This window comes from Mus musculus, chromosome 14 (genome assembly GCF_000001635.26).
Source record: "Mus musculus strain C57BL/6J chromosome 14, GRCm38.p6 C57BL/6J".
NCBI classification, from domain to species: Eukaryota; Metazoa; Chordata; class Mammalia; order Rodentia; family Muridae; genus Mus; species Mus musculus.
The window spans coordinates 53,330,315-53,354,607 of NC_000080.6; the positions used below are offsets into that span (position 1 = coordinate 53,330,315).

General features: G+C 42.2%; 3 gene segments (V, D, J or C) and 1 further gene; all 4 read left to right on the forward strand.

Moving 5' to 3' along the window:
- Window positions 1–24,293, forward strand: part of Tcra (T cell receptor alpha chain) — a 1,796,232-nt gene that overhangs the window by 902,348 nt on the left and 869,591 nt on the right.
- Window positions 6,808–7,325, forward strand: Trav13n-3 (T cell receptor alpha variable 13N-3). The segment is given in 2 exon segments: window positions 6,808–6,859; window positions 7,041–7,325. Coding segments are annotated over 2 exon segments (337 nt in total).
- Trav8n-2 (T cell receptor alpha variable 8n-2) lies at window positions 15,647–16,110 on the forward strand. The segment is given in 2 exon segments: window positions 15,647–15,698; window positions 15,826–16,110. Coding segments are annotated over 2 exon segments (337 nt in total).
- Trav16n (T cell receptor alpha variable 16n) lies at window positions 20,776–21,307 on the forward strand. The segment is given in 2 exon segments: window positions 20,776–20,824; window positions 21,007–21,307. Coding segments are annotated over 2 exon segments (350 nt in total).

Consider the following 24,293-nt stretch of genomic DNA (forward strand, 5'->3'; position numbering starts at 1 on the left):
AGGCCAGAAAGGCTGTTTTGAGGGTGTGCGTCCTAGAAATGTTAGGGATTCTTCATCGATGATTCCATAGCAATATGGTTGCCTGAACAAATCCTGAAGAAATACAATAACAATAGATATGTTAACATGGAACGGGGTGACCTCACAGGCCGCACCCCTACACAGGGAACTATAGGCAACTAACAACTGTTGATGAATAATTAGTCTTTCTGAGGGCTCAATCTCTTATTGGTTATCCAATATCAAGAAGGGAAATCTGAATTCATATACATGCAAGGGCCACTAGACAGACTGAGCAAGTGGTATTTATGTATTTAGGCATATATACAAATATCAACTAGAGCAAGGGAGGCTGCAAAATTTAAAAGGGAGCAAGAATGAGGGGATTCCCGGGAGGAGGTGCAGGAAGAAAAGTTGAGAAAAATGATACAATTATGTTTTATTTTAAAAAATTAATCCCCACAATCTCTAAAAACTGAAATACTAATTACAAAATCTCGTTAATGTATCTGTCTTAATAGGGTATAGTATGAACAGACACTATGACCAAGACAACTCTTATAAGGAAACCATTTCATTGGGGCTGACTTACAATTTAGAGGTTCAGTGCATTATCATCCAGGTGAGAACATAGCAGCATCCAGGCAGGCATAGTGCAGGAGGAGATGAGAGCTCTGCATCTTCACCTGAAGGCCACTAGGAGAAGACTGGCTTCCAGGCAGCTAGAATGAAGTTTTAAAAGCCCAGGCCAAAAGTGGCACACCTACTCCAACAAGGCCATACCTACTCCCACAAGGCCACAAATTCTAATAGTGCCACTCCCTGAGCCAAGCATATTCCAACTATCTCAGTATCCAAAATCTCTTAACTGAGTTTGTATAAAATTCAAAGTAAGTTACATTTCTTTCTTATTTCAAGAGAGAAGAACCCAGGCATAAAACTAAGGACACTGAAGCAAAATTAAAGCCCAGTAGTATCAACAAAATTTTGTGGCTCAGTGCCCAGTATCTAAGACTCAGTCATAATCTTTGGGCTCCCAAGGGCTTAGATAGCCTCAGAGGTCCACAGTTCAGGTAGCTTATCTCTTAGCCTCAGGCCTGCTTCACTACCTACCTGCCTCAGTTCTTAGCAATCATCCCACAGGTCTGGAATCTCCAGTATGCTGGGGTCTCCACTGGAACTCAGGGTACACCTTCAGCAATGGCCTCTCCTTTCCTCTTCAAAGACTCAAACCATGCGCATGGTTCTAAGCCTGTGTCTCTCCATGATGTCTTCAATCTAGCAGCTTCCATGCCACCAAAATCAACATCATATGGGAGACTCTTACACATTACTAAGTTTGGCTGCAAGCTTGAGGTGTGGCTTTGGCCATTTCTGGAACAGAGCTTCTATGTGCTGATACTGAGGAAATCCTCCCTAGGAAATTTTTACCCCAGTGATGCTTGTCTCTTTTTAATCATAGATCTGGCTAACCAGCATCAATTGTCAGTAAAGCAGTTTTCATCTCACTGGCTCAGGGTCTTTTGCTAAGTACAGCTAATTCTTCAGCCCTAGTTATCCAGAAACCATAAATTTGCTCACTGGTGAAATCATGGCACAAGTGTTATGAGAATAATCACATGGTTTCTGATTGTACTTAAAGCCATACTCAACACAGAATCTCTGCCTAGTACCATTAACTGGGACAAAACCCCATGCCTTGGTAAGTCATAAGCCCTAAGAGAAAGCCTAGTACTATTATTCTTCTAAATAGAATTAACAATAAACTGTGCCTTAACTTCTCATCTTATACCCACTGATGAGTGCATCTCTCAATTGTTATCGGAGAAATTTCTTCTTTCAGTAGTTGGCTATTAATTCAGAAACAAGCTCTCCTTTGGTGTGCATAACATAAGAGACTGTGAAGTGTTCACATGTAAATGAATAGTTGCATTGTGATATTCACCCAAAAGTACAGATATCATAGCATTAGAGGGGAAAGAAAGACTGTAAGAGTCGGGAAGACTGGCTGTTTGTAGGGACAGTATTTGCTGGATATGACAGTGCAATAATAGCACACATGAACTCTCAGTGGCTGGAATTTCATGCTCAAGACTGGCATAAGAGTAAGCTGGACAAAATACCAGTGTGAACGGGGACAGGCTCATGATGTCTTCTCCTAGTTGAGAAGTTATTGGCAATTGAGGGCTACTGGGAAACTCAAGTCACTTTCCTTCAGGCTGGGGACCCTGAGGGGCTACTACAGCCCACTAAGTGGTCTCACAGCCATTCACATACTTGACAGCACTAAATGAACTAAGTGGACAGAGAGAGAGTGCATGAAATTAGGAGGAAAAGTAGTGGTGAATAGGGCAGAGATATAAAGTGTGAGTATGGGGTGGATTAGATCCAATCACATTTATATGAATGTGGGAACTTCAAATAAAAGATTTAATAAAAATGATGTCATCCAAGAAATAAATGAATATACCAATTTTATAAAAAAAAGATTTTTCTTTTTGGAAAACAATAATAATAAACAATCTAGAATACTTCCTTATGCTTGGAGAAAGCTTAATCAGACCCCTTTACACAGACAGGTCCAAGGACTGAGAAGAGCCCAGAGGGATATTCAAACGGACTAAAGTTACATGTTGTTCTCCAGAGGTAAAATATTTTGAAGGATTTCCCTTTTCACCTTTCTCTCAGTTATAATGTTTATTTGTCAGGTGGCCATAAACACGTTTCAGATATAGCTAACGTGAATGAATAGACTGATTCCTATGACCCACAGTCTCTTCACTGTGTGCTTAGCAGTCGTCATCAAGATTTCAAAGCCTTAAGCTATGGTTTTACATTCTGACTGATTTCCTGTTTGGTTACTTAACTCAAAGTCGTGACTTATTTCCAAGCAGTTTCCAGTTGGCGTATGTATCTCTACTCTTTTCTACTCCTGCCTCCAATATCTTTTTCTGTTCTCATTCTTCGATGCTACCTCACTCTGATCTGTGTGAAGAGGATTCTGTCCTGTGTGTTCTTCATTTTGCGCAAAATTGCTCCAGTGAATGGTACCTGCTAAGGCTTAGGATGACTTCTTTTTTCTCCATTAATATATTTATTTATTCACTTTACACCGCAACCCTACAACCCATCCTGGCACATCAAGGCACTGCAGGGCTAGGCACAACCTCTCCCACTGAGCAAGGAAAGGTACTTACTCCACTATGTTCATAGCAGCTTTATTTGTAAAAGCCAGAAACTGGAAACAACCCAGATGTCTCTCAACCAAAGAATGGATAAAGAAAACATGGTTCATTTACACAATGGAATGCTACTCAGCTATTAAAAATAAGCACATCATGAAATTTGCAGGCAAATGGGTGGCATTAGAAAATATCATCCTGAATGAGGTAAATATCATCCAGACCCAAAAGGCCATGCATGGTATGTACTCGCTGAGAAGTGGACATTAGCCATAAGGTACAGGATACCCATGCTACAGTCCACAGACCCACAGAAGCTAAATAAGGAGGGCACAAGGGAAGATGCCTGAAGCTCTCTCAAAAGTGGAAATAAAATAGTTACCTGAGCTAGACGGGAGGAGGGAACTGGATGGGAGAGGGACTGGTGAGGGGAACAGAGTGACTTCTTGGAACTGGAAGGTGGTGCTTTCACTGTCTGCCTCCTGGTGTGCAAGCACTGCATAGTGTCCTGCTGTTGGAAAGATCTAGAATGTGGCAGATTTCACCCTGGAATCAGGTTACGTTTCATAAGAAAGGCAGCAGGATTTTGCCCAAGTAACCAAGCCTCTAGTCATTCCGACACATGATGAGTTGGACTTTGAGTTTATCAAAACCAAGTTATCTGCAGCAGGCTGTCTAACACAGGGTGTTTTCCTGAGACGCGTTGGTAATTGATTTTGGCTCAGTAATTCCTAACTAGCTCTTCTTGTGATGACACATTTGTCACTTTTCCTGTGGAAAGAAAAAGAAAATGCAGTCTTTATCCCTAGCAGTACTAATCAGATTGTTTACTCTCGGGGCCCCTAGATTATCTCATTTAGATGTCAGCAGTAAAATAGCGTGTGATTTCCTGAATACTGAGATTTTTCTGACATTTTCCTTTGCAATGTGTAAAGGTGGGTGTTGTAATTGTCTCAGACTAAAACAGCTTGTGTCCATTTTCAGTTGATAACTCTATACTCTCCTTTTTGAAAAGGTCACAGATTTCATGCTGTAGAAAGCACAGATCTCGCTCTGTTTGTGATCATGAAGCTTTGAACTTCAGTCCTAGGACAGTAGTGAGAAAGAAGCACACAGAAATTGTAAAATTTTGTTTCTCAGTCCTGCCCCTAGGGAGCGCTGCTCTCTCACTGGGAAAGGGCTTATATGCAGCCATCAGGCTGGGGCAACAAACACCAAAACCTAATTTCTCTACAATTTAAAACATTGTTTTGACTGAACGAATATTAGATAGTGAAAAAAAATCTCAGACATCAGAGACAGGCATATTGCCAAGACTGACACGTTCCTAATAGTTTGATCAATGTTGCTATGGAGAAGGTATGGAAATCCCTCTGTCTGCCTCTCCCTTTTTTTTTTTTTTTTTGGGTCTCTGCTTCCTGTTTGCCTTGGTGACCTTGCTGTGCATCCTGAAGTTTGGACAGCTCTGTGAGTGTCACTCTGCTTCAGTCCATCTTCACAGAAAGAACACGGTGTGCCTTCACTCTGAACAGAGACCCTCCTGTGGCTGAGCTCCCCACACAGCACTGAGGCTACAGGAGGATGCAGAGGCCAGGGACGCCCCAGCCTGATGGCTGCATCTGTGCATGTGCAGCAGCTGCTCTGGAGCTGAGGGGCAGCTGCTCATCCCTTGTCGCTCAGGGTTCTTCCCTCCATGTGTGACACCCTCGCCGGCATCTGCAGTGCCTCCTGAAGCTCACACAGGGAGTCAGCTTGTCTCAGGCATGGGGGGCTTTCAGACTCAGTGCAGGAAGGGTGGATGCTTCTCTGCCCGGAGGCACAAGTGCAGAACTGGACACAACCTGAGACTTGCAGAAGAGACCAGGGTCCCAGCCTCGGGATTGTCATGGTCCCTGAAGGTAACAGTCAGAGAAAGAGGAATCTTGGGAAGTGCTCCATTCCAGTGGGACAGATGGCCACCATTCACTTGTTTCTCATTTGCAAAGGAAGGATCTGATTCCTGAAGGGTGAGATTCTTACCCAACTCAAGATTCTACCCCAGTTGTCCCACAGGACCCTCCTCAGTGATGGGCTGAGATGGAGTAAGGCTGGCCGTGAGTTAACTTTGAACACATTCTTGTTTTGCCTTACATGACTAGTCTCACTTCCCTGTCAATCATACTTATAGTAAAAGCTTTAAAACACACATCTCTGTTGTTTTGGAAGCACAGTACACTATCTCCTGTAGTCACCAAGTGCCAATAGCACACGGCTGCTGTCTCCTGTCACTCTGAAAGGCAGCGCTTCTGCATTCCTTTTTCTCCTTTCCACTTTCTTCTTACAGGGGCATTTAACAAGCAAACGTATCACAAACCCTTATTATAATTAAAGTATCTATTAAAATAAACTTTGTGTATGTCTGAACACATTCATAATAGCCACAGTGTGCCCAAAATGTTTCAATGTTGAAAAGAAAGTGCAAAGCACTCCCTTTGCTGTAATTTAAGAAAAAGCCTGGATTCGAATCCTCTGCTTCGTCTTCCTGTGATTTCTATCACTCCATGTCTGTATCTGTCAGTCCTGTGAATCTATACCTGTGTCTCCTAAATACTTGGTCTCATTTGTCCCTGTGTCTGTGCCTGTATAGCTATATCTCCCACAAAGGGCTTCTGTTCTATATTGAACAGCACAGGAAGCGTCTCTTGGCGAAAGAATAAGGAATACTTTACATACATTTTAAAAGAATTTTACAAAGGAATATGCCATTGACTCCAACCTATGCCAAATCGTACCAAGTCATCCAACACTATTAAACAGTATGTGTGTGTTGTCTTTAATAGTTATGGCAGATATTATTTTATAAGACTGATTTCATTGTATGTTTGCTATTTGGGGCATTTATTACCATAGCATACATACATATATGCCTTACTCTGGGTCAGGGACATTGAGGTATGCATAGTTTAAGATCACAGCTATGCCTTAACATAGGTAGTAAACTTGATTAGAGAGGAACCCAGGGCAAATAAGGTTGGTTGTCACACTGTTCTTTTAAAGGCAGGTTAAATAAACAGGCTGAGTATACTCTAGGATTATACTCAGCCTTCAGCAAAAGTTTCAGTCTCTTAGACTGTAAGAAATATTTTTATATCAATGTATTTGGCACAACACATATTGCGTTTATTCCAAGAATAGGAAATCATTAGAAACAGATGTGCTTTAGTTTGCATGATTGAAATGCCTCTCGCTTTATTTAATTCATAGGTTGGTAAAGATTCTTCAGTCAGAACATGCATCTGCTTCCTAAAATAAATATTTGTTTCTTTTTTTAGTGTTCTTTAGTCTCTTGTAATAGAGCTGAGACAATTTTCCTCAGAGATCACTCACACTGCCTGTAATCCCAGAGTCATCTCAAACTGTCCCTCTCTCCTCCACTGCACTCCACCCAGACTCTCAGCCAGGTCTGGCATGGGAGGAGCTTCAGGCTCTGAAGGCTGGGAGGGAACTCAGCAGGGTGTGGCCAGGCAGGGTTCCTTGCTGGAGCTGACTGGTTGCAGAAGAAGGAGGGGACACTTCAACAGCCACCCTGACACCACAGCCCCGGGGCTGGTTACTTGCTTCTGTCTCCAGCAGCCACACAAGCACCATGAAGAGGCTGCTGTGCTCTCTGCTGGGGCTCCTGTGCACCCAGGTTTGCTGTGAGTCTGTGTATCAGCATTCAGGGCACCTGAGAGGATCTGGCTCAGCACATGGAGGGGTGGGGAGAGCAGCTCAGGAGTCCTGCAGAGCTCCCACCTTCTCAGAGGACATGGGTGTGCTCAGGGCTCTGTGGACACTGCAGTGACAGCCATCTGTGTCTCTTTCTCTGTTTCTAATCAGGGGTGAAAGGACAGCAAGTGCAGCAGAGCCCCCCCGCGTCCTTGGTTCTGCAGGAGGGGGAGAACGCAGAGCTGCAGTGCACCTATTCCACAACTTTGAACAGTATGCAGTGGTTTTACCAACGTCCTGGGGGAAGACTCGTCAGCCTGTTGTACAGTCCTTCTTGGGCAGAGCAGAGAGGTGGAAGACTGACATCCTCCGCAGCCAGTAACGAAAGTCGCAGCTCTTTGCACATTTCCTCCTCCCAGATCACAGACTCAGGCACTTATCTCTGTGCTATGGAACCACAGTGCTCCCCACACACCTGCAGCCCGAACACAAACCTACAGCTGGGTGGGCGTGGCCCTTTGCAGTCAGGAGATATCAGGAAGCCCCAAAGAACATCTATCTAGTTCAATGTCTCTTTCTAGAGTTGGCAGTTTTTCCCTCAGTCAGCTTTGGGCCTCACAGGTCAGGACTTTGGTGTTAATCTTCGCTTCTCAACCTATGTTTCCTCCTGAAACACAAATATCCAACTTGGAACACACACACAGAGAGAGAGAGAGAGAGAGAGAGAGAGAGAGAGAGAGAGAGAGAGAGAGAGAGAGAGAGAGAGAGAGAGAGAGAGAAAGAGAGAAAGAGAGAAAGAGAGAAAGAGAGAAAGAGAGACAGAGACAGAGAGAGACAGATAGAGAGACAGAGAGAGACAGATAGAGAGACAGAGACATAGAGCTAAGGCTCAGCTAACAGTATAGAAGAGGGGCAGAAAGAGCCAGAAGATTAGGAAGATTGCTGGGAGCTGTGCCTTCTCCCAGCATCAGTTAGCATCAGAAAGATAAACACATAAAATCTCACCCATATGACTGCTCAAACATGAGCTGAACAAGGATGATATCAGCAGACATTCTAACCTGAACTGGGAAAAGCTCACAAGGGCAATGTGAACATTTCAAGCCATGTGTCCTGAACTCCTAAAAGCTACAGAGCAAAAGGAATGAACGACAAAGGCTGTCATCCACATGAAAGTGCTGTGGACATTGATGTCTCAAGCACAATCAGTCCTGACAACAGTGGGCCAGGGCAGGCACAAATGTCTGGCTTATTGATGCAGCAGGAAGACATCCTCAGCTGTTTCTAAGCTGTTAAATAGATGGGAGGGGCACTTAAGGTTCTTTTTCCCTCCACCAGGTCCTGTTCCTATCCTTGAAATTTCTCTGGACTGGCCCCTATGTACAGTGCTCTTCTTAGATACAAACATGTTTATAAGCATTGTATTTCCCTAGTACACCCACCCCTAACATACCGAGGTGAGAATGTCATGTTTGGTACTGTAACCCTTACCAGAGCCTGTTGTGGGACTAGAGAGACAGCCCATTTCCCAACACCTACATGGCAGCTAATACCATCCGTACCTCCAGTTTCAGAGAATCCATCACCCTCCTCTGGGCTCCATGGACACTGAATACATGTGGGGCAGAGACATACATGAAGGGAAAACACCCACACACCTAAAAATAAAAATAAGTGAATGTATAAAAAAACAAAGCACAGGGTTGAGGTGGGGGCACATCTTACCATAGGCGCTCTAGTACAACCCACCATTGTTATTTTACTACATTTTGCTGTCAGATTGCAATCTAAATATGTGTGTTTGTATCCACGGTCCTGTTTTTGCAGTGGGCAACAGTCAGAGAAGACATAACACTGGTCAAAGTCCTGAGAATGAAATACTGAGTGCTCACCCCTAATGGACACCTTTACCCAGCCCACCAAGGCCCAAGGGACACTGGGGAAGAGGATGCAGAAAGAATGTCCGTGACAAAGTGTGGAGGGAGTGCTGTGAAATGCTGTCTTCTGGGCATGACGTGACTGTCACACTCATGAATTCACAGAAGCTGAGGTTACATGCAAAACACAAACCTATGCAAGACCAAGCCAACCAAAATCTGAACATTAAAGGGGGAAAAGGCCCAGGCCTCACCGAGGAGCTATTGGCTGTTGATGCCTGCTGAGGGAGGGAGAGTCTTCTTTGAGGGCGTGGCCACTGGTGGGTGTGCAGTGCTACAGTGGATGGCCCCACACCCATCCAAATGCGGACAGAAAGAACTGGACTTAGTGGGATTCAGAAGGAGAGAAGGAGTAAAAGAAACAATAAAGTAGAGAGAGAGAGAGAGAGAGAGAGAGAGAGAGAGAGAGAGAGAGAGAGAGAGAGAGAGAGATGTTTGGTTTGGAGGCAGAAATGGGAGAGTTATGAAATGCTCAGTGAGTAACAAAATATTGTTAAAAGAAATGAAAATACAAGCTTTTAAAATATAGAGAAAAATACTGGTAAATGTGTGGCTTAAAAGGGAAATCACAAGGGATAAACAAATGCAAAAAAGAAAAGGAAAAGACGAGGTGTTGGAGCAGCCTCTTTTGTGAGGTACCGGAAAGCTAGAGTCTCTATTATATCCATGGGCAGATGGTTATTGAACTTGGGGACTCATATTCTTTCCTACGCTCTCTGCTGTTACTGAGCCCATACTGAACAAGTGTCTGATGCCAAACAGATCTGTCCTCCTACTGAATGTGTCTCTTCCTTGGGTACCAGGCTCCTCTGCTGCATTCATTTACCCTTTGCATTCTGCTGAAATAATTATTCCTGGTGGTGGGTTTCACTACCTGCCTCAATGGTTTGTGCTCCTGAAAGAACAATACATACACAGCCTTTATATTTTAATATGATTTAGACAACAAATAGCTGGGCCACTGCCTAACCTCCATGCGGTTAATCCCGAGTTATTACTTACTAATCCAATGTTCTATCTTGGCTGCCCTGGACCCAGTTGGGCTGCCCTCTGGGATGCACTCTCCTGCCTCCTTCACGTGACAGCTGTGCCTCTCTGTCCAACACTCTTCTCAGGCATCACTCATGGTGGATCTCCTTTCTCTTCCTTCCCTCCAAGTCCCAAGCCCAGGAATTCTAAAATCCTGCCTCTCTGTCCTCTCCAGCTGTTGGTTCTTGGCATCTGGATTTATTTACTAATCAGAGCCAACTAGGGGCAGGTTCCCTAAAGCTACCTGCAGCTTTTTTTTTTGGAGGGGAACAAAGTTAGTGTTAGAATACAAGCAGCTACAGCATTCTGTGGACCAGGCAGATTTTCTCACCCTCCTAAGTCTGTCCACATTGGCTGTCATGAGGCACCTAGTGTTTGCTTTAGGGATTTTTCTCAAGTGCATTAGAAGCATGGGAAACACCACAGCCCTGAGATCACTGGCACAGGTATTGGTCCTTTGAGCTGTCAAGACCCCCTGAGAATTAGTTATCCTGCTTGAGTGAGACAAATATAGATCTCCTGCTCTCTCCTGAAACGTCAGGGTTTCTAGCAGCCAGGAATGGCAGATCGATCAGTGGTTCCAAAGTCTGAACGACCTCAGGCTGAGACACCAGATTATTTCCAGCTGATGGGGTCTTTTCTTGGTCACTGAGAATGAGGCTATCAAGCCCTATTCATTTTCTGATTTTTCTAACACCTGGACTTTGTGGCTCCTTGGTGTCCAATCTCTCTGCTCTCCAAAATTTCTTTACTGGTTCTTTCTTTACCCTGCACTGTGGCCAAATTATGGCTTCTTGGCCAGTCCTTAATTTGTGGTCCCAAGTAGGCCGTTCGTTATTGAATCATAGACTCTAGGTAGCTCTGGATCTCTATTCACCTCTCTAATATGCACTTCTAATCTTGTCACCCACATTTGGTACACTCTCCAGTCACATTGATACAAATTGTGCCCAAAATTACAATAGGCATCATTTGCACTAGGAAATCTACTCATGGTTTGAAGCAAGCTCGGACATCTCTATCAGAGCCTTTTCTGACTGGATCAGAAAGCTTCCTCAAACCCTTTCCTTTGTCACCTTGTCTGGAAATACATGTGAAATTAGTAATCTTTATTTTTCTCTTCTTGAGTACTGGGTCTAAGTTGAAGGTTGGAACTGTGTCTTTCATAAAAGGCACCCAAGCACTGCCCATGGAATAAGTCATTTCACACTTGTTACACACACACACACACACACACACACACACACACACACACACACACACACACATTCTTCATCATCCCTCAACTGTCTACAGTCTCATAACTTTAAATGATAATTTCAGAAATAAGCAACTCATTTATTTCCATTTCTCTCTCTTCTTGGCTGTCTGACCAATCTCCCTACCATCCTGCTGCATTCCACTTATGATATTGATGAGCCAGCCTGACTCCATCGTGAGATTAGAAGCCATCTACTACAAGGTCAAAATGAGTTCATCCATGTTTTCTGTAAAACTTAAGTTTGGCTATAGCTTGACCCGTTTTCCGGAATTTGACATGTTCCACACCCTGTTTTCTGACCTCTACTCTAATAAGATAAGATGTCCTGCCGGGCGGTGGTGGCGCACGCCTTTAATTCCAACACTCGGGAGGCGAGGCCAACGGATTTCTGAGTTCAAGGCCAGCCTGGTCTACAAAGTGAGTTCCAGGACAGCCAGGACTATACAGAGAAACCCTGTCTCACAAAAACAAACAAACAAACAAACAAACAAACAAACAAAAAACAAAAAAAATGTCCTGCCAAATAATTTTAAAATAGTCTGCTAAGTCTCTACATAACCAAAACCCTAGGATACTCTCTAACCTTGCAGCTGTGGGAGCTATGCAATACCCACTATTTTCTAATTCTTTTTTGACTTTTAACATATATTTCTTTTAAAACTATATTTTTTCAATGAAGTCTAATATGCTCCCTCTAGATGTAACTATAGAATTGTGCTTATTTTCTTAATAAAAACATTTCTTCATTTTCATGATCGCTAGTTAACAGCAAATTGTACCATTTTAAGATTTCTGGTTGTCAAGATACAATTTGCAAAACACAAGAAAATAAAGAAGAAGGAAGACCAACATGTGGATACTTCATTCCTCCTTAGAATAGGGAACAAGATACCCATTGAAGGTGTTACAGAGACAAAGTTTGGAGCTAAGAGGAAAGGATGGACCATCCACAGACTGCCCCACCCGGGGATCCATCCCATAATCAGCCACCAAACCCAGACACTATTGCATATGCCAGCAAGATTATGCTGAAAGGATCCTGATATAGCTGTCTCTTGTGAGGACTTTTGGGATAGCATTTGAAATGTAAATGAAGAAAATATCTAATAAAAAAAATTTTAAAAAGATTACTGGTTGTCAGGACCTGCAAGGGTCTGCATCAAATGAGGTTCTAGAACTGAAAGGAGAAATAGACATGTACCCCTCCCCCCCAACCCAGAAGCAATTCCTAACTGTTAACTGCTTACAAAGGAAACTTTAAGGTCCTCCAAAGAAGTCTCACTGGGGAAAACAGCTCTTTATTATTATTATTATTATTATTATTATTATTATTATTATTATTATATTTATTTACATTTCAAATATTATTCCCTTTCCTAGTTTCCTCTCCAAAATCCCCTATCCCCCCCCCACCCGCCCTGCTCCACAACCCACCCACTCCTGCTTCCTGGGCCTGACATTTCCCTATACTGGGGTATAGAATCTTCATAGGACCTAGGGCCTCTCCTCCCATTGATGGCCAACTAGGCCATCCTCTGCTACATATGCAGCTACAGCCATGAGTCCCACCATGTGTTTTCTTTGATTGGTGGTTTAGTCCCAGGGAGCTCTGGGGGTAATAAGGACACATGCTCCACTATGTTCCTAGCAGCCTTATTTATAATAGCCAGAAGCTAGAAAGAACCCAGATGTCCCTCAACAGAGGAATGGATACAGAAAATGTGGTACATTTACACAATGGAGTACTATGCAGATATTAAAAACAATGCATTTATGAAATTCTTAGACAAATGGATGTATCTGGAGGGCATCATCCTGAGTGAGGTAACCCAATCACAAAGGAACTCACACAATATGTACTCACTGATAAGTGGATATTAACCTAGAAGCCCAGAATACCCAAGGTACAATTTGGAAAAACATGAAACTCAAGAAGAAGGAAGGCCAAAGTGTGGATACTTCGGTCCTTCTTAGAAGGGGGAACAAAATACCGATGGAAGGAGTTACAGAGACAAATGTGGAGCTGAGATGGAAGGAAGGACTATCTAGAGTCTGCTCCACCCAGGGATCCATCCCATAAACAATCACCAAATCAGACACTATTGCAGATGCCAACAAGATTTTGCTGAAGGGACCCTGATATAGCTGTCTCCTGAGAGGGTCTGCCAGTGCATGACAAATACAGAAGTGGATGCTCACAGTCATCTATTGGATGGAGCACAGGGTCCCCAATGAAAGAGCTAGAGAAAGTACCCAAGGAGCTGAAGGGGTTTGCAGTCCATAGGAGGAACAATATGAACTAACCACTTTTTTCTATTTCAAAGCTATTTTATCAAATCCCTCTTTAGGATGACATCTCCTTGTGACAGAAAATAAAGCTTACTTAATTTGACCAAAAAATTTGTGTGAGTGGTCTTTACACTTATTTTGTGGGATTTACCTTATGAGTCATCTCAGCCAGGCATTTCTCTGCTGTTCATGCCCTCTGTCCATTTAACTCCGAGCAAGCAGGCATCAAAATGGCTGGTGAAGAAGGATGTGTAGTGCTGCGATTTAGATATGCCAGAGACAAGCCACATGTGCTTGCTTCTGTTGAAGCAGTGGAGCTCCTCCTACACGTTATGTCTGTTCAGGGGAGATGAGTGTGTGGGAGGTTCAGAACTATTTATCATTTGAGCCATTCCATTGACAAAATGGTATGGATCCCCCACAGTGGCGGATGTGGTGTGTGTAGGAGTAAATGAAAAAGAAAGGACCAACATGTAAAGAGCAACTGCAACACCCGAGGATGCTGGAATATGACCTCTTTGTCATGTAGTGTTTGCTTCTTTGTCTGTCTGTTCATTTGTCTTTGGAGACAGGATTGCTTGCATCCCAGGCTGATCTCCCCCTTGTTAAATACCTGAGGATGCTCTGAGTCCCTGATTCTCCTGTCTCTATCTCAGAGATGCTGGAGTCATAGGCAAGTGCACCATGACCAGTTTGTATGGGAGAAAAAAAAAACAAACTCAGGGCCACATTCATGTGCCCAGTTAACTGAGCTCTATCCACAGGCCACAATTAGAGACTTGGAGGGATGTGGACCACTGTCTTCTATAGGACAGTGACGCTGCTTTTTCTTTGATTGGACTTTTGATGACCTCACATATCCTGTAAAAGCCCTGTGTATGTGTTGTGTGCACCCCTTACGTTATTTTTAACTCCTGTTATTTATTACACAGAACTTGTTGACTGGAGGAGCTACTATTTCTATTTTCACCTCTTTCTATGTCTTGCTAGTGTCAATATGTCAAGCTAAACAAACTTTTCATAACATTTCTTTTATTCACCATACTATTTACAAAGAAAGGAGTATTTATTCAAACTGAGGGTGAGAGAATTTTTTTTAAAGCTGTGTTATTGGCCGGGAGCAGCCTCATGTTCAGTGTAAACTACAAGGTGTTTTCCATCCTCTCTCACTCATTTGAAAATAAAAGCTCCCCCAGAGCCTTTTTCTAGCATTGTCTAATCCCCCACCCCCACCCCCCAGGGAAATTCTCAGATGCATTTACTTCACCCAATCTTTATTTGATAGAAATGTAATGAAATTGACATTGATTTAATTTCCTTATGTATTTTTCTAAGATTATACATAATATGAACACATATGAAAATGAAGCTCTCATTGGTGCTGTCCATTCACTTTGGGTCTGTGGCATGAACTCAAGCTGTCAGGTTTGCATAGCAAACACTACCCAGTGAGCCATCTTTCTGTCCTTGCAGATACATTTTCAGGAATTGCAGTTGCTTAATGTGATCGTTTGAATATGCTTGACCCAGAGGGTGGCACTATCAAGAGGCATTACCTTGTACTCCAGTAGGTGTGACCTTGTTGGAAGAAGTGTCACTGTGGTCATGGACTTTAAGACCTGCAACCTAGCTCCCTGGAAGCCAATCTTTACCTAGCCGCCTCTGGAACAGCTCCTCCTGCACCATGCCTGCCTGGACGCTGCCATGCTTCGCCTTGATGATAATGGACTGAATCTCTGAACCTGTAAGCCAGTACCAGTTAAATGTTGTCTTTATAAGAATTGCCTTGATCATGTGTCTGTTCACAGCAGTAAAACCTTACCTAAGACACTTAGGAACCCTAGCAAGGCTGTTCAGAAGTATCCTGTAAATTCTGGAATTTGGTATCTTCTCCGCTGACCTCTTACCAGAACTAATCTATGCATTCTCTCACTCTGTGCTGGAAGAAGACAAAGTAGAACAGGCTTGTAAGGGCTGCAATCACCTCTGCACGTCTCCATTATAGAACACTTGGGTTCCAATGGCAGAATGCTATGCTCACCACTAGATGGCAGTGCCTCTCTGTCAGAAAGATGGGGGTTGCAGTTGGGGTTGGATGAGGGTGCTGAACCAAGCCTGTCTCTGATTGGCTAAGCAAAAACCAGAGACTCAGCTGGACAAATATAAACTCATCAGCCAGAACAGACTCTTCTGTCCTAGGAACCAGGTTCCACTTCAGGGTGCAGCACAGCCTTTCCTGTGACATCAATAAAGCAAGAAAAATGAACAGATTCCTGGGAATATCTTTGGTGACTCTATGGTTTCAAGTGGCCTGTGAGTTTGGGGCTGGTAGTAATAGGAATGAAGAGACCTGAGTTCAGAGACCACGTGGCTCCATTTGGAAATGCGATTTTAAAACATATTCACTGACTCTTGTTCTTTGGCCTGTGTTTCTATGTAGGGGCAAAGAGCCAATGGGGAGAAGAGAATCTTCAGGCTCTGAGCATCCAGGAGGGTGAAGATGTCACCATGAACTGCAGTTACAAGACTTACACAACTGTTGTTCAGTGGTACAGACAGAAGTCAGGCAAAGGCCCTGCCCAGCTAATCTTAATACGTTCAAATGAGCGAGAGAAGCGCAGTGGAAGACTCAGAGCCACCCTTGACACTTCCAGCCAGAGCAGCTCCCTGTCCATCACTGGTACTCTAGCTACAGACACTGCTGTGTACTTCTGTGCTACTGATGCACAGTGTGTGGCGGGCACCTGCAGCCCTGACACAAACCTCAGAGCTGCTTCCTAGACCCCACCAGGAGGTGAAATGTGGATTATGTCACTCCATAACAAGTGTCTGCTGGTAACTGGAAATAGACCCCCCTTTAATCGTGTCATTTCTGTTTGTTTGTCTTTAGCTCCTTAAGCTGGGACAGAAAGCAGCAGGATGCTGAAATGCCAGGCTTTGCTCTGCATGTGTGCAGGATGAGGGAAGGTCCCATCTGTCCCTTGTGCAGCCCTGGGGTCTAGTTGGCTCCTTGAGAAGCCAAAATCCTTCTTACAACTCTTCAGTTCCAGGACAGTGAGCATATATCAGACTTTAGACTAAGAAGCCCTCCAATCACTTTACCTAAGCGTCTCTTTTTACGGCTGGGGCTTGGAGCCACTGCATAGTAGGGAGGCAAAGATTTGAGTCTCAAAGGCAAAGAAATAAACATCTAAGTCTGGTTCTGCCTTTAAGACTTCTGTGGTTTTTCTAGCCCTGGTTTACACACTAGGAAAAGGAAAACTTGTACAAAGTCAGTTCCCCATCCAAGTGGGGAAGCATGGTCCCTGATGCCACAGTCTGATGTGCTCTATAGAAGGAAGTATCCTGAAGTTGCCATGGCGGGAGGGGACATGTAAGAAGACCAAGTGCCTTTAATGGTAAGAAATGAAATCAGCTTTGGATAGCATGCGAGCTAGAATAGCAGCACACCCTTCGTGAGGAAAGAGCCTGACCTGGGAAGGAGCAAGTACGATCCAGGTGAATGGAAGTCTATGTGTGTGGCAACAAGATCAGTCATCCATCCTTGCCTAGATCACGGCATTCATTCTTTATAAACTAATTTTTTTCCCATCTTCTGATGAGAGTGCTCATTCATCATATTTACATACAATCCTAGAACTCTTCCAAGAGGTGGCACCCCAAACAGAGCTCAGCCTTCCCATATCAATCAATATTCAAGAAGATGGACCGCACACTTGGTTACAGGCCAATATGATGGAAGTAAGTTTTCAGTTGAGGATACCTCTTTCCAGGTGATCCTGGTTTGTGTCAAGTTGAGAAAAAAAGGCTAAAGCATATTTTCCTACAACATTTACTTCACTGGTATATTAATTTAGGTGTCATTAAGGTTCAGAGAGATGTCGCATACCTGCACACAGTATCCACTGATCAAACCTCCTCTCCCTTTGTTTTTGTGCACACCTCCCAAGCCCTCTAGGCTTTCAGAAGACTACAGGACACTTGTGTGGGCATTATTTATTTATTTATTTATTTATTTATTTATTTATTTATTTATTTATTAGTTTAGTGTTTTTGCAGGGTAGCATGGGGGTAGGAGTGTGTGTCTGGCTTTTTTCACTTAATGTCCTTCAGTTCCATCAGCTCTCCTGAAAATGACAGTTCTATTCTGCCTTTTCCTGAGTAGTATTCTTTGTGATACTACACTCCTGCCTGCCCATTTGCTGATGATAATCCAAGCTGACTTCTAATCTAAACTGCTCTGACTAGAGATACACAAGCATGTGTGTATGACTATGGCAGGCCAAATTCATCTTCTCTGAGTTTGTTTCCAGAAGGAGAATGAACGGGAGCTTTGCCTTTGATTTTCTGAATCTTTTCACAAGGCTCCTGCAGTAGCTCATTGACCAACACCCTCCTCCCATCAGCATTCCTGCATCCCATTACCATACATCCTCATCAGCACCATGGCTTTGGCACAGTGAGTGAGCTGGTGTCTAAGTGTGGCCCTGGTTCGCATTTCACCAATGGCCAATGACACTGGGCACTCCACATCTGCTTCTTGGCTGTTTGTGTTTCATTGCTGTTTGTTCTGATCATTTGTCCAATATTAAATTAACTTCTTTTGTTGTTTTCAGCTCAATCCTGTGACAGATGAATAGTTGGAAAATATTCTCCTATTCCGTAGGTTGTCTCTTCACTATACAGATTCTTTGATTTCTATATAAAACCTTGCTAATTTGATATAATCTATTCCCTCTTTTTTTTTTACATAAAATCATATTTCTAATTACTTGGATGGCTAACTTATAACAGAACATCCTCTTTGATTTGGGACTTCTATTTTATAATTTCGGCAAACTAAGGACAAGTGGGATGATAACATTCCCCAAATCCATGCATTATGGATGTTTCTGTTGGTAAAGGTCATAACAGCATGAGTACGACTTGCGTTCTGACCTACAAAGGGCAAACTCTAAGGAATTTGCATTAACAGTGTCATTATTGTCTTCCCATTGAAAGAGGATTTTCATCATTTATATGTATAGACTTGAAAGTCAATAGACACACAATGATATTACAGTCACAATATATACTTTCTTGAGGTGAGCTTTTCTGGCTCTCCTAAGTAGTAATATTGTGGCTGATGGTTTACTAAAGAACTCCGGGGTTAATTTAAAAATTGCAAACAACAACAAAAAACCAGAAAAACAAAAATCAGAAAAAAGTGTAACATAGTTAATAGGCAAAACAAGAGACAGATGAACGTATCTCATCAAGAGGTACATCCTGGGTTCCGGGGAAACAGTGACCATACATCAAGACAAAGGATCTTGGGACATCTTTTGACATGCTAACAGTAAGTTGTAAGATATTTACATCAGCATAAAGAGAGAGAGGTAGGATAGACATTACATTCAGCACTGGGGAAACATAGGGGTCCCTCTTGCCCTCACATGTCAAACAGATGACAAAGCTAATAACCACTTCTGCAGCCTGAAATACCCTGGTAAACTCTGCAGAAAGTTTGTGCTGTAACATTTTTGTATTCCCATCTGGACCACAATGTTACCCTGTCTACCACAGGATAAATGACCACATTCAGAGAGAAATCCTGCTGCAGTACAGACAGGAACCACAAGGGGGAGGCACCCCTCTATGCTCTTGATAAATACAAATTCACCCAGTGACTCTAAACATATCTCCCAGGCTGAGTGAAGTGTTTCTCTTGTTTAATATATGAGACAGATTAAAAAAAAAATCTTGTAAATGATTTGATGACAGTTGTGTTTTTCTGCAAGAACCTCCATTACTGCAAAAAAAGGAGCTTATTCGATGAGGGGCAGTGTGTGTGTGTGTGTGTGTGTGGAGAGAGAGAGAGAGAGAGAGAGAGAGAGAGAGAGAGAGAGAGAGAGAGAGAGAGAGAGAGAGAGAGAGAGATTATAAATATATATTTGTGTGTGTGTGTATATAAAATAAATATGTATATTGAAATTATGTCACACATTTTGGACACAGGACTCCAAAGATTCAAATAGATCTAACCTGAAAGTCGTCTTCAGGCAGTCTACCATTCCTGGTACAAGAATGTGCTATGTAAGCTGCCAAGACAGTGAAGCAACCAACAGATTTATCCAACTGTGGCACCTGTGAAGCACATAGTAAACAGCAACGCAGCGAGGTATCCCTATCTAGCAATGGTGACATTCAAACCTTCCTTGTAACCAAAGCTCTTTAATGGGACTTGAGATCTGCTCAATGGGAAGGAAACTGTGCCTGATACTAGAAACTTAGTCAACTACTTGGAGCTAGTGAGGTCACAGATCTTAGGGCAGAATATAATACTTCCACAGAATAGAGAACAGGGGAAATGGCTGGTGTGCTGATTCTATGAGGAATGGAGGTTTTAAGAATCCTTGTGAGAAAGCCATGCCATCTTCTCATTCAATAAAAATTTTGTGAATTTATTTTTGTTCATTCCTTTAAGTATGAAACGCATATACATGTAAATAGACATACAGGTAGTGTGTGTGTGTGTGTGTGTGTGTGTGTGTGTGTGTGTGTGTGTGTGTGTGAGTGAGTGTGAGTGAGTGTGTGTGTTTGAGTGTGTGTGTGTGTGTTTTCCTTCTGTTAGCTGATGTGTCACATATGACAGATTTTGTTACTCAGGGGACTTATGAAAGCTTTCATTAAGAATAACCTATTTTTATATAAATTTGCCAAATCCCTGCATTAAAATTTTAGGAAGAAAGACTAAGTTGAAGTTTTGCATTCTTGTTAAACCATCAACCTTTTGTTTTCCTCTAGGGAAAAAGGATGAATCTATAAGACCAGAAGCAGCTTGGCTAGGTCATCCACATATTTATTTCATAATAAATTGCATGTCCTACATTATCTATCTGAATGATTTGATGACTCTAGCTGCATATGTATCAAAAGATGGCCTAGTAGGCCATCACTGGAAAGAGAGGTCCATTGGACATGCAAACTTTATATGCCCCAGTACAGGGGAATGCCAGGGCCAAAAAGTGGGAATGGGTGGGTAGGGGAGTGGGTGGGGAGGGCATGGGGGACTTTTGGGCTAGCATTGGAAATGTAATTGAGGAAAATATGTAATAAAAAAGTAAAAAAAAAAAGAAAGAAAATTAGTTCATTTTCTTATGATGGTTTCCAGTCCATTATAATAAGGTCAACGGGTCTTCAAGACAGTCTAGCACTCTCCCATATCCATACAGGAAGTTATGACAGGGCACAATTAAGTCTGCCCCTTAACTGTCAACTTCATTTCCTGCTGGGGTGGTTACACCACACAGACCAGTTACCTTCCTTGTTCCCCTTAAGTACAAAGTATAGATTAAGATCTGGTTGAGAGAGAACATAGACAACTTCACTCAAGACCAGAGCTAACAGTATGCTGATTCTAAGCCTGTTGGGAGCAGCCTTTGGCTCCATTTGTTTTGGTAAGGATGTTCCCCAGCATAGGATCAGGCCCTTCTTCCTGAAGGTCACTGGGAGAGGGGGTCACTGTTCTTTGCTAAGGCTCAGAGGGAAGAGATCATCAGAATTCTGGCTCATAAGCTACTCTATCCTTTAGACTCCCATTGTTATAAAGGGGCTGATATCTCTGTGCTTCTTCCAGCAGCAACCAGCATGGCCCAGAAGGTAACACAGACTCAGACTTCAATTTCTGTGGTGGAGAAGACAACGGTGACAATGGACTGTGTGTATGAAACCCGGGACAGTTCTTACTTCTTATTCTGGTACAAGCAAACAGCAAGTGGGGAAATAGTTTTCCTTATTCGTCAGGACTCTTACAAAAAGGAAAATGCAACAGTGGGTCATTATTCTCTGAACTTTCAGAAGCCAAAAAGTTCCATCGGACTCATCATCACCGCCACACAGATTGAGGACTCAGCAGTATATTTCTGTGCTATGAGAGAGGGCACAGTGGCAGAAGTATCTACAAGAGCCCCACAAAAACCTCAACCAGAGATAAGGGTTCTGAGGATATACTCCACAGACAGGAAGAGGCAGGGCCTGTGGCAGCACAAGAGAGAGTCTGACAATTAGCCCTAGTACAATTCATATAGGATGTCCAATTTTGTTCACATGTTATCCTTTTCTCTGATGGTACTGCTTTATATCAAGTTGTTATAAAACATAGCCAGTACAATTGACTCTTTATCAACTTGGCACACAAACACATCACTTATTCAAAAAAAATCACCTTTCCTTTCTTATTTTTCACAAATATGTTGATATTAATATGATGGCATAAAACATTCCAACTTTTTCAAGTCCCACAGTTTTTATACATGTTAAGACTTTAAAAATTAAGTCTCTCCATTGCAACTTTTCAAAGTATCACAGTTTGAGTCTCTCTAAAATATCCAAAGTCTCTTTAAGATTTTAAAGGTTCTCTGAAATTACAAAGTCTGTTTAAAAGCTCAGAATCTCTCAATGTGACCTCCTATAAAATCAAAGTAAATTGAAAACTTTCTTACTTCAAGAAGCAAGAAACACAAGGCATAGTCACAGTCAAATCAAAATGAAATCAAAATCAAACTCCAACTGTGCAAATAATGTCCAATGTCTGAGACTCACTCATGATCTTCTGGGCTCTGGAGGTCTTGGGCAGTTGCACTTCTCTGGCTCTGCCATTCACAGCATATGCAGCTTGTCTGTTAGGCACAGGCTGGCTCCACTGCCACTGACCTTGGTGATCATCTCACAGTACTGGCATCTCTAAAATGCTAAATTCTCTGTGGGCTGCACCTTCACCAAAAGTGAAGCCTTTGGGCTCTCTTCAGACTGGCACTACCATGAATGCAAATTCTTTTATTGATGCCTTTAATCCTGGGTCCTTCTACTATAACTGTGGCTGCATATTTACCAATGGCATTTCAAATTTCTCTCTCTTTGGGGACTCCAGCCCTGTGTACAGAGCCAAGCCTCAGCTTCTCTCTATGATCTTTTCATGACTTCAAAACCAGTAATTCCTGAGTGACTTGTGTATATTTCTGAGTTTAGCTGCCAATATGAGATGCATCCTTGCCCCCCAATAGACTACAGCTTCTATGTGCTAACCCCGAAGAAATAATTTACAGTCCTCAATGTTACTGGGCTCTTCTTAATTACAACTGATTTTTCAGCTCCAGCTAGTCAACATCAATTGTTCCAGCAAAGCAAAGATTTTATTTCAGTGGTTCTTAATTGAAAATATCACGTAAATGTCTTTGATAAAGTCTATAAGAAAAAAAACTTTCTTCTGAAACTTTACAAGCCAGTTCTCCATCATTTGCATTGCTTTAAACATTCTTATCTTCTAAACTTTCACCGAACAGCCAATTGAGCACTGAGCATTCAGTGGCTTTTCCAGCCCACAATACCACCATTTTCCCCCCAAAATATGGTTATATCTGTCACAGTAATATCTACCTTAGATAAGTTTTTTATTGCTCTGATAAAAAAATGATGACCAAAAGAAATTTAAAGGTGAAATTATTTATTCATCTTATATCTTGTAATCAATCATCCATGGAAGTCATGGCAGGAACCTGGAGGAAGGAAGTGCAGAGGTTCGGGGGAGTGCTGTTTGCTTGCTTTCTCCCAGTGGCTTGCTCACTCTTGCTTTCTTATTCCATCCAAGACCACCTGCCATGCGTGGCACTCTCCTTGATGAGTTGACCATCCTACATCAACCATTGATCAAGAAAATACCTTGAAGTCTTGCCTACAGGTCAATCCTATATAGTCATTTTCTTGGTTAAGATTTCTTCTTCCCACGTAACCCTAGCCTCCATCAAATTGACATAAAAGGTAGCCGCACACAGATGAAAAGACAATCCCATATATTGGCAGAATTAACATTGAGGAAAAGGCTATATTACATTAAGTGATCTATGGATTAAATTTCATCTAAATCAAAATCTCATTTACATCTTTCACAGAAATAAAAAATAATCAAATTCATATGGAACACCAAAAGACCCCAAATGACCAAAATATCTGGAACAAAGGGTAATGCCAGAAGCATCACCATACCACATCTCAAACTATACTACAAAGCTACACCCAGAAAACAGCATTGTAGTCACATAGAAGCAGTGCACAGAAGCAGATCTAGGTACCAATGGAAAAAAGGTAGGAATTAAAAATAAATGAATATAGTGAGAAACACCTTTATTTATTCATTGAAAGTTCCATACATTTATGTGATATATATTGACCTTAGCTACCCACCACTAACTCCCTCCCACTCCTTCTATTGCCCCTCATTCCATACCCCTCCCAAAATCATGTCCCTATTCATTCATTTATCTATTTATTTACTTATTTTATTATTAAGTATCACTTGAGTCCAACTAGTGCTGCCCAAATATGCATAGTTGTATGTTCATCCACTGGTTCATGAGCAGCCTAGCAACAGCTATATCCTGTATAAAGAGTGTCTCTTTCTTCTTTCAGCAACCGTCAACAATATGCAATTAATTTTTGACAAAGCCATAAAAATCATTCTAAAAAAAAGGCAACTCATTTAACAAATAGTTCTAGAAAAACAAGATCTCTACATGTTGAGGAATGAAATGATATCCATAATTCTCACTCTGCCACAAAACAAACAAAAATCCAAAAATAATCAGTTCAAAATGTATCAACAAATTAAGACTGGAAATCCAAAAACCATGAGATTCGACTATAAAGAAAAAAATTCTTCAACACACAGGTCTAGGTAAGAACACTCTGAAAAGCCTTCAGTAACAGCATAGGAAATAATTTCAGTAACTTTCATTTTTTAAGGCCTACTTTTACCGAGGGTTCGTACATGCTTCATCCTCCCTTCTAGCCCACCACTCACCAGAGGTGAAAAGAAAAATACAGGGAAAGTGGACCAGTTGAGAAATGGTCCCTTGGAGCAAATCCCATCTG